Raw genomic sequence first — 11,325 nt, 5'->3', positions numbered from 1 at the left:
ACTAACGCACACCCCAGACTGAGAATCACTGTGTGCGTTATCTAACATGCTCCAGAGGCAGCTGCAGGATGGAGAATATTCTTGACCTCCTCTCCTCCGCCGCTGTTACATTCCTTCTGTCAGAATCGGCAGCAGAGAGAGGAAGCGTTCCAGCGCTCTGGATGATCACAGGAAGGGAGGAAGTTATGACGAGGGATCATATTCCATTTGGCTGTTGAAACTGTCAGAGGAAGGAAGTCGCAAGCTGGCTTCAGTTTGGTCACGAATAGATGACAGTTAGAACAGCGCTCACTGGGCGTCTTTTGACAGAAACACTTTGACTGAGACAGTTTAAGGTCAGAGAGCTTGCAGGCAGGTATGATTGCAGGCGGCGGTGTTTCTTGACCCAAAGAGGTTTGCCTCTTTCTCCCGTGACTCTAACTTGTTCTCCAGCAAAAGTGACAGTGTGCTTAATATTGGGTTTTTTCTTCTTGGAGAGGAAACGTTTATCATTCATTTGTAATTGGATTAGTCTATATTTTCTGCCATCTGTTGTGCAAATCAATCCATCTGTAATATGTGACTTATTTCCAATGAGAAGAGCATGCTTTCGAAGCTGCTGGTGAGATGATTATGAAAGATTTGCCTTAAAAAGGTGGAAAGGATGTGACTAAATTCGGCAAAACTTTGGCAATGTACTGTACTTTGTGGTATTTTGTGCAGCATCTACTGGAGTCTGCATAACTGTCTAAAATGTCATCAATCACTCTTGTAGGAACCCTCAAATTGAAAAAATGTCTTTATTGCAACCCTAAAACTGTTTTTGTTGGCCAAAGTAATAAACGTGTTTATAAGCTGCAATATGGATACAATCTTCTGTAACTTTATATAATAATGTATCATAAAAATGATACATATCATATAATAACGCAGTCGATTTTCGGGAAATTCACTAAAGGCTCCTTTTAATAGTCAGCTGGGAATATGTGCGACTTTACCACAAAATTACTAAGAAACTTTTGGGGAGAAAAGAAATAAAGGCAATTGCTTTCAAGGTTCACTATGTTGGACTTACTTAGTAAAGCAATCAATGGCTGCCAGAGTGAAACTAAATCAATCTTAAATTCATAACTATGCTTTGTAAAGTGGTCAGGTGAAATTAAAATAACACAAACTTTGTACTTAATCGCCTAAACAATGCAAACACACCAAACCACACTGGATACTGTGGAGAACTCTTCAAATAATAACATCCATCTTCTCTTGTCTCCATTCATGACTGCGCTCATCGTTCAGACATTTACATCCCTGTGTGTTTCTCAATAGGAGAGTCTGAAGTGTGTGTGCTCTACACTGCTATGACAAAGACTCACACTCTAATTAGCATCACTAATCAACTGTCATCATGCTGACCCACTATTTCTGTCTATCTCCGTCTAAATTTGGGAATACACGCTCGGCTGCTCGCTCATTATTCACTCTCAGTTTTCAGTGTTTGAAGTTGATAAAAATAAGATTTTTCGTGAGATATTTATGACTAACTGATTACTGCAGTGATTCCATGACTGACTGATGGTGTTTAGTTTATGTTTAAGTCCCAGCTATTTCCCTCTTGTTCAGCTCTCTCTTGTGTGGACTCACTTAAGCTGCAGCTCTCTGTAGCAGTCTCCTACAATCAGACAGAGGCTGGATTGTGATGTCTCTACCACGGTGTTTTTCTCTCCTCTCACTCTGTCTCCGTCAGTTTCATTTTGTGTGTGTTTGAAACCTACAACTTCACTTACTGCACATGCTGTTGTCTTTGTGCAACCACGAGTGTTGGTCTTCAATGCAATTCACCTCTTGCTGTCATTTTGAAAGTGTGTCAAAATGTGCTTTGTAGCCATATCTGGCATTAACGGTAAGTATCTGTCTATCATTCCACGCTGTAAACAGCTTTTTGGTATTAAAGTGTTTTTTTTCTGATTGTCTTGTTTTCTCTTTGTAGGTGTAAGAACAAGTTGTACCCAGATAATCTTCCCCGTACCAGCGTGGTGATTGTATTTCACAATGAGGCGTGGAGCACATTGCTGCGAACCGTCCACTCCGTCATCGACCGATCACCTCACACACTACTGGAGGAGATTGTCCTGGTGGACGATGCCAGCGAGAGAGGTACACAAACAAACACACACACATACACACACACATACACACACACACACACACACACTTACATACACATACACACACTGCAGATAATTCCTTCACTGCTTGTGCCTCTTGTTTGAGGCTTAGCCTATTTTTTTAGCGTTACTGTATGATTTTGTTGAGTTTCTGTGTGTAGCTGTATTTGTGCACGTGTGTGTGAGTGTGTCTGCGCTGGTGCCCAACAGCCAGTCAGCATATATGGCCTGTGTGTGCCACTCCACCCTGTGCAATGCTGCTAATCCCTGTTTGGGGGAGATTAGGTCTTTAATTCGCCAGCCGCAGGGATTACACTCTGTTATTACCCTCAATCCCCCCCCCATCCGCCACCACACAGCACCATTTCACCCTATGGGACCTCAGGTTGGATAGTGCAAATCAGAGGGTGTGTGTGTGTTGGCAGGGGATGCTGGTAGGGAAGCTCTCTGCAGGTAGAAGGGATGTCGGCAGGCATGCTAAAACACATTCTCACAAGCAAAAACACAGACGTGCAGTAACCTTTGATCTCTGTTGCGACAAAATAAATAGTTTGGGGGAGTGGCTCGTAATCTATCTTCTGTAGTGTGAGTGTTTTATGTGCTTGTGTGTTTATTGGATTATTTTATTGCATACATGTGTTTATTTGTATGGTTAAGATTTCCTAAAGCGGCAGTTGGAGCAGTATGTCAAACGGCTGGAAGTCCCTGTCAGGGTGGTGAGAATGGAACAGCGGTCTGGACTTATTCGTGCTCGCCTCAAGGGAGCGTCCCTCTCCACTGGCCAGGTGTGTGTGTGTGTGTGTGTGTGTGTGTGTGTGTGTGTGTGTGTGTGTGTGTGTGTGTGTGTGTGTGTGTGTGTGTGTGTGTGTGTGTGTGTGTGTGTGTGTGTGTGTGTGCGTGTGCGTGCGTGCACCGATGTGACATCCACCACCCAGTAACCTGCTCACCATACAGTGTGTGCACCGTTGGGTTTGTCTCATGTTTTCTCTCCATGTTTCTAGGTCATAACCTTTCTGGATGCTCATTGTGAATGCACAATAGGGTGGCTTGAGCCTCTGCTCGCCCGCATCAAGCAAGACAAGTAAGACCCACGCTCTCTCACACACACACACACATGCCATACATACCTATGGCAAGTGTCAGAAAAAAATCAATGAACTATTGTTGAGCCTGCAGGGAGCTTGTCTGTGTTTATTTTATGCTTAATTTAGTTTTCTTTGTTTACTGCTCCCAGCAAGCAGGTACACACACAACACACAACACACACACACACACACACACACACACAGGGTTTAAGAGGGTGTGGTGAGTGATGGCTGATGTGAAGACTCAGCACGATCCATTGTGTAAATGCTTTTGGTGCCACACCTTGCAGATGAGCACTAAGCCGTGATCGATGTCCTGCCATGGCTGTGAAAAGAAGGCCGATGAACGTTTGTGCTGTTATGTTTGTGTTTGCTGTAGGAGAACAGTGGTGTGCCCAATCATCGACGTGATCAGCGATGACACGTTCGAATACATGGCAGGATCCGACATGACGTACGGGGGCTTCAACTGGAAGCTCAACTTCCGCTGGTACCCTGTTCCCCAGAGAGAGATGGACCGCCGCAAAGGAGACCGCACGCTGCCCGTCAGGTGGGTGATACAGCGGGACGGTCCGGGGTTTAACTTGTCTTTTTGAAGCTTGTTATTTAATGCCTACCAGTTGTGAGGCTGACCCCTACCCCTCTCTGTTGAGTCAAGTGTAAAGATAATTTGCCTACAGGACAAAATTGAGTCATTAGTAAAATACCACATGATCATTCACAGTAACTGTCAGTCAGTTGTTTAAAATAACTCATAGCCTGTTTAGCGTTGCCGATAGGCTTTTACAATTGATGAGTGCACAGTAATCGTGCTTGACCATTTAATTCACCACAGTTAATTACTACAAAATGCCTTTCAGGAATGAATGCTGAAAGAATGCATTGAACCTAACGGTGTTGCTTAGGACAAGATGTTATATTATATACGATTCAGTGTAGTTTTGTTCCTTGTAACACAAACCTATTTCTGCCTTGTCTATCATCTCTTCGTCCTGCTCTTGTTTTTAAGCATGCTTGACATTATTTAAGGTCACACGTATAATATATCTTATGTAACACTGTTCCCCTGTTTTTGGTTGTTTTTCACAGTTGTGCCCAAATTGGGTTGCGAGGTCTGGGTAGGAAAGTAAAAAGTATTTTAGACTAATCCTGTCCTGTTGAATTAGTTATATATTACTGAGAAGATTAAAAAAACTATTGTACAAAATTTCAGAATGAAGCTTGGGTATCAGATTTCAGTCGAGCACGAATTTAGTTCCATGGTATCAGATTTGCTCGTTGGAAATAAGTAGAATCAATCAGTAAGAGTAACAATGATGTGATTTCAACTTCTCACTGAATTTGGTATTAAATGACTGCTACTATAAGTACCTTAGAGCTTTTCTTCATTAGCTACAGGCCTGGTGCTGTCGCACTCTGAGGAGCCTCACAGTGACGATTCAGGAGGAAACCGCAACAACCAAACTGGTTATGAGCTCATCATCTAGCTTTTCATTTAGAGCACAGCGCAACATCTCTGTGGTCACTTGGAAGGTTTCTCTTTACAGCTATTGGACATAAGAAAAACCCACAAGTATTCACGGTCTTAAAAAGCCTTGTGGAAAATCCTTTGAACATATTAAATTACCTTGTGTCAATTAGGTGCTGTGATTCCTTCAGACAAAAAAGATGAAAGAATTTACCACAAGATGAGCTGGAAACATTGTTAGTACACAATATTGCCCTGTACTTACAGTTGTTGTTGATGTTTTCACTGTCGCAGTGTTTATTTCAATGTCAGTCTTTTTGATAAACACGTTTTCATTTGACTCTTTGTAAGTGTTCACTGTTTTAGATGAATCTTTAATTAGAATTTTTTTTTGCGCTACAATGTACATCTCTGTTTGTTTAACTGTGATGTGTTTGAGACTTGTAACAATATTGATGTAATTGTCAGATGAAGAGTCTAGAGATATTTGATATGTTTGCAGTTAAAAGAAAAGCACATGCATCTATTATTAATATTGCCATAATTCACCACTTTTTTATTGTCTGATTGTAAACAACCTCTGTGTTGTTCAACAAGCTAATATTTGTGTTGCTCATTATTTCCCACTTTCAGCCAAACGCTTTACCCTGTGTGCACTCAGGATATGTTTCATCCGTGTTTGTTCGCTTGTATGTGTATTGTGTGTTGGTAAATGAATCAAAATCAGGCAGTAAAGAAAATAAGCCTGGTCTACAATGGAGGAAACTGTTCTGTGAGAAATGGGGGCAGAGCCTTGAGGCCATTAAACACTTGCACACAACAGAGAAGTGAGCAGAAAAACAGAGAATGAAATAACAGGAAAACAGCCGAGAACTGGGTGAGAGTGGTGAAACATAAAACTCTGATTGGATCGGCAGATACCATGTGACCTTTAGAAAGCAGGACTTAAGTGCCACTAACCCAGCGCTCTCTTAATTTACCCTGCTGTCATGTCTCTCTCCAGGACTCCCACCATGGCAGGTGGCTTGTTCTCCATAGACAGAGATTATTTCCAGGAGATTGGCACGTATGACGCAGGCATGGACATCTGGGGTGGAGAGAACCTGGAAATCTCTTTCAGAGTGAGTGAACACACCCGCAGCCAATTGGCATGACTGTCTTCTTCCATGCAATGGCAATGCAACACACATGCACATTACATTTGTAAGTTTGACTTCTCTGACTGAATTGTTGAGACTAATATTTTGTCAGGCGTCATCCTGGCTGGCTAATCATTGAACAAAGTGTCACAACACAGACAGGACCTCACTGGCCATCCATCTCCCAGCAGAGGCCTCACAGCGTGTCTGTACTACACTGTATGTGTGTTGATGCCAAATCTGTTTTTGTTTCACAGATTTGGCAGTGCGGTGGGACGCTGGAGATCGTCACATGCTCTCACGTGGGCCACGTGTTCAGAAAGGCAACGCCTTACACGTTTCCTGGAGGAACGGGACAAATCATCAACAAAAACAACCGGCGTCTGGCCGAAGTCTGGATGGATGAATTTAAAAACTTCTTCTACATCATCTCTCCTGGTGAGTGGGGGAGAGTGTGTGTGTGTGTGTGTGTGTGTGTGTGTGCGTGTGTTTGCACATGTGCAAGTATGTGCTCAAGTGTGGAGTTTAATCTCCGTGGCAGGTAAGATCTATCCATTAACCCGGGAGTGTGATATTGCAGCAGTGACTCAACAGTGCAGGATGGGAGGTGGCGAGTAATTTCATACTAAGAAGCATCTATTGACATGCACATACATACACACACACACACACATACACACACACACACTCACAAGCTGGCAAAGGAGAGACCACCAAGAGTGGAACATAAGTCACTAATATAGAAAATAATAATAAATGGCTCGAGACTTACTCAAGTCAGCTACATGTAATCCAATATTCAATGTGTTTAATATCTTATTTTTAAAGATTTCATAGGATATGCAATAAGTTGCTGTAAAAAGAGATTTTATTGAGGGCGAAAGAACGCTCCAAGTATTTTTTGCTACAAGCAAAGGTTTTATGTTTTTTAAAATTTTTATAACAATTAATTGATCCTTAAGTTACCAATGATTGATCAAATACTTAACATGTGCAACCCTTGTTTGGGTGCTTTAAATAATGTGTGGCCTCATTCTACTTTATCAATGACACACTTTGAATACTGTTTATATGGAAAACTGAATTTCAAAGCCACTCGACAAATAATGGACTGTTTGGATGTAGTTGGGGCCCATAGTCACTGACCTTCATGTTAATGTCTGTGCGTGTGCTTGTGTCCAGGTGTGACCAAAGTGGACTATGGTGACATCACATCTCGCTCAGCTCTGAGACAAAAGCTTCAATGTAAACCCTTCAGTTGGTACTTGGAGAATGTCTACCCTGACTCTCAGATCCCCAGACACTATTACTCCCTGGGAGAGGTATACTCATTCGCACACTCACACATACACCAACTGACTCACACGTTTTTAGATCCTGTTATTTCTGTAAGACACAGACACCGATGTGTCTGTGATTCACTGCCTTTAAAACCCAAGAAGACACAATACATCTGAATCTGTTTGAATTAAAGGGTGTGTTTCATGAGCTCGTAATGATTTGCTCAATGTGGTTCCTGTGTGTACTCAGATTCGCAATGTGGAGACCAACCAGTGCCTGGACAACATGGCCCGCAAGGAGAATGAGAAAGTCGGCATCTTCAACTGCCACGGCATGGGAGGCAACCAGGTATCCGAGGAGGGAAAATAACTAAATATATAACCAATACGTAAAATAAAAGTAAACATTTTTAAAGATTATTTTGTGTCAGTATTTCTAGTTGTAAACCAACAAGTGGGCCCACCACCCGCAGGGATAGGCTTGGGGTCAGGTGCATTGCCAGCTGGGCTGCAGGCAAAGACGGGGACCTATGCTTGTGTGCTTTTTTTAATTAAAATAACAATACATGCATGTAGGGGAATGTTCTTATTCCCCTACATATAGAGGGAATGTTCTTATTCCCTCTACATGCATGTAGGGGAATGTTCTTATTCTCTTATTTGGCGAGATATCTCTTTGTATGCTTTTTAAAAGCGAGAGGTGTCGGCCTGGTGGGGGACACTCAGGAATCCCCAGCTGACCACGTCTGTGTTGGGAGTTCTCCTCAAAGAACCAGAGGCTCAGCTCTGTGTGACTATGAGTTGCTGGGACGAAGGTTCTTGACTCTTGTTTGGGCCTTTGTACCAAACTAAGAGTTGAACTGTTGGACACCAGTGGTGAAGCTGAAGTGGTCTACTGCAGCAGACTCTCACCCATATCCCTGGCAGAGGTCTCTGAAGTCGTTAAGAAGGTCCTCAGTGTCAAGATGATGGGCCAGTCCTATATAATCAAAGTGAGAGCTGTGTCCATCAGACCGTGACCTTCAGCATGCACCGGGGTGGTTTGCAGTCAAGTGTGAAGCAGTAGGGATGAAAGTCAGCAAGTCAGTGTGAGACCCTGGTTCTCTGCCGGAAAGCAGCGTGTGGCTCTCTCTGGGTTGGGAGTGAGTTACTGCCCCGAGTGAAGGAGTTCAAATATCTCGGAGTCCCGTTCACAAGCGAGGGTAAAATAGAGGTTGAGACTCATGGGGAAGAGGGAGCTGAACCGGAAGGGCAAAGCTCTCAATTTGGCAGTCAATATACCCCTCCCCATGAGAATTGAAAGAACAATATTGTGTATACAAGGGTCTGGTGGCTCGGCTCAAACTTGAAGTGAGAAGCTCAGACATTTGGAGGGAGCTTCGAGTAGAGCCGCTGCTCCTCAAAGTACATACTCAGTGACAGTACAGTCATTCCCTTAGCAGTTATCATGAAAGAGAGAAGAAAGACGTAAATGTGTTTTGAGATCTGGAATCTGTTTGTGTGACATGCAGGTTTTCTCCTACACGGCCAATAAGGAGATCAGGACAGACGACTTGTGTCTAGACGTGTCCAAGCTAAACGGACCCGTCATGATGCTCAAGTGCCATCACCTCAAAGGCAACCAGCTCTGGGACTACGACCCTGTGGTGAGTGGAAGACGTTATTAATTGTACATGTTAGCAAACCTGTTTTTTTATGTCCTCACACACAGCCTAGTACATTAAATCTACACATATTAACATACACAGAGGGTTATATGCAGGTCTTGAAACAGAAAAGAAGTTGTTCTTTTCATCAGAAAAGCCTGGAAGGCCATATAATCCGGAGGCTTTGAATTTTTCTTTTTTTCTATTTTAAATCAGTATAAAAAACACAAATAATGAAAACCTTTTCCGTCTTTTAAGCATTTCCTGTTGCAAAAAAAAAAAGGGATAAAAAAGAGTTTGGTGCTGAATTTGCACCAAACTAAGTAAGTTTAGATGTAACTACAGTGTTTACAGTGTGTGTGTGTTTTTGTTTACAGTTTTCAACTATTTCTGAGAAAACTAAGATAATCCACACAGTGTATTACATCGTGTAAATACATACAGTATGACAACACATATTTAAGACCAGCTGTCGTTTCAGTTTTGGGACATTGTTTTCAGTTTTGGGACGATATTACCCAACCCAGCCACAGCATGACTCACACTGAGAGCTTAGCCAAAACTAAATTGAACCTCAAAATCTGAAAAAAACATGGCATTTTGAAATTTAAAATATACGTTAACAGGAATAGGTCCTTATTTACATAGCCTTGTGAGACCAAATGAACCACAGGCCTGACTCTCATTCCCCCACACTCTGTTTCCCCACTGCAGAAGCTGACCCTGATCCACGTCAACAGTAACCAGTGTCTGGACAAGGCCACTGAGGAGGACAGCCAGGTGCCCAGCGTCAAAGACTGCATACACACACGCTCCCAACAGTGGCTACTCCGCAACGTCACACTACCAGAGGTCTTCTGACCACACTCGGCACACTCACAAACGCACACACTCATACACACAGCGGCCCACCGTAAGCAATCAGGAGAACAGACTTGTTTATTGAAATTGGGCACAAGGAAAGGAAAGACTTCCCACGAGGAGACTCGGGAAGAGAGGAGGCCGGATTGGACGGTACTACCTCTGCCAGAGATCAGAGGAAGGAGTGCGTTTGACCTTGCTCAGAGCGAGGAAAGAGGAAAGACTCCCTCTAGGAGACGATGGCTGTTGTTTTACGTTTGTTTATTGTTTTTTTGAAGAGATTTTACCACGGAGAGTGACTCGCTCGCTGGCCGTGACTACGAGACTGGCCCGTTGAGTCGAGGTTTGCACTCGCCGCTTCCCTGGACAAAGCAGTCCACCCCTCAAGTCATCACTTAACGTTTACTGACTGCCTCTGATGGAGAGTGTGTGTACTTGTGTGTGTGTGTGTATGTGTGTGAATGGGCGTGTGTACTCTGAGATGAATGTATGCTTTGAGAAGGGGCCTGAATTCTTTTTTTTTTTCTCTTTTTTTTAATTTAATTTTGTAATGGATTTTAAAAATGAACTCATATGAAGGTGTGTGCGTGTGCGTGCGTGCGTGCGTGTGTGCGTGTGCTTGTGTGTGTGTGTCAGTCAGAGCCCCTCCTACAGTCTTGCAGCGGTGTATGTCTCCCCCTGGTGTTACTCCCGGGCATCTCATCCTACAGACTTGGGCCTCGCGGCTGAGGAATTTCCACGGGACTGCACATAAAAAAACCAGAGGACCGAACACAAGGACCCGACATCTGCCCCCCCCAGCAGAGATCTAGAGATAGGAATATGGTGTTTGTGATATCTTGAGATTTCTATGTCGAGTTTGTACATGGCTGTCTGTTTCTACAGTCCTGTGAGTGCCACAGAGCTGTAACCCTAGTCTGTCTGTCCGTCTCTGTTGTCTTTAAAGATGTTTAACATAGAGATTACACAGACACACATACACAGAGGAATCTGCATATATAACTGATACTCACTGCCTAATGTAGTGTTAAACTATAGGGAGCTCTCATAAGGCACTACATATTCCCACACACATCCTGTATACAAATAGGAATAAGGCTTCACTGGCCTGATACTTTAATCCATTTTGTCATATCTTCTTCTCAATGACCTCTTAAAAGAAATACACTCCAAGGGCTTCTTTCCTCCAGTGGAGTGTGTGGATGGATGTGTCTTGTGTGTGAGTGTGTGTCTTCAGCACTAATCCCCAGTCCATCAGCTCCCTGTTTACTAGGACAAACAGCTCTCAGATTCCTCGCTGATGGACAAACAGTAGACTAGCGTAGACTGACGTCAGATCAGCGTATCCCTGCGTCTGTTGTACAAAAGAGCGAAAGCGGCTTTTCTTCTTTTTAAACCGAGCCGAGTCTCTGCACCCTCCGGAGGACATATCTATAGTAGGAAAGGAAGCCTGGAAAGCTGTTGTTAAAATACCCGAGACGTTGCGTAGGTGATTTTGGAGACTTAATCAGGGACAGAATAATAATTGTAGAGAGTGGGAGTTAAGATTTGAACTGTGGATTATGAAGAGCGAAACAGCAGAAGACATATCTTAATCCATAACTACATATCTCACTGTGCAAGCTCACCTGCAGTATTCCAGTAGCCATATCTCAGTGAGCCAGATCGCTAAATGGCTACGTTAGTTTGTCATCTTCATTTC

At 43.2% G+C, this 11,325-nt stretch overlaps 1 protein-coding gene across 2 annotated transcripts in view; it reads left to right on the top strand.

The window, feature by feature from the left end:
- Positions 1 to 9,623, top strand: part of galnt1 (UDP-N-acetyl-alpha-D-galactosamine:polypeptide N-acetylgalactosaminyltransferase 1) — a gene marked incomplete at both ends in the record, with an annotated part of 12,835 nt that extends 3,212 nt beyond the window's left edge. For both annotated transcript variants that reach the window (XM_079227921.1, XM_079227920.1), the window contains 10 exons: positions 1,967 to 2,133; positions 2,802 to 2,929; positions 3,146 to 3,225; positions 3,609 to 3,779; positions 5,701 to 5,818; positions 6,094 to 6,274; positions 7,019 to 7,158; positions 7,367 to 7,465; positions 8,628 to 8,762; positions 9,477 to 9,623. In XM_079227921.1, coding sequence (XP_079084047.1) covers positions 1,967 to 2,133; positions 2,802 to 2,929; positions 3,146 to 3,225; positions 3,609 to 3,779; positions 5,701 to 5,818; positions 6,094 to 6,274; positions 7,019 to 7,158; positions 7,367 to 7,465; positions 8,628 to 8,762; positions 9,477 to 9,623 — 1,366 coding nt within the window. The remainder of the gene's footprint in view (positions 1 to 1,966; positions 2,134 to 2,801; positions 2,930 to 3,145; positions 3,226 to 3,608; positions 3,780 to 5,700; positions 5,819 to 6,093; positions 6,275 to 7,018; positions 7,159 to 7,366; positions 7,466 to 8,627; positions 8,763 to 9,476) is intronic.
- Between the last annotated feature and the right edge of the window lie 1,702 nt (positions 9,624 to 11,325).

This window comes from Taurulus bubalis (genome assembly GCF_910589615.1).
Source record: "Taurulus bubalis genome assembly, chromosome: 12".
NCBI lineage: Eukaryota > Metazoa > Chordata > Actinopteri > Perciformes > Cottidae > Taurulus > Taurulus bubalis.
The sequence above is the reverse complement of the archived record's forward strand: the minus strand, read 5'-3'. Positions and strand labels throughout refer to the sequence as shown.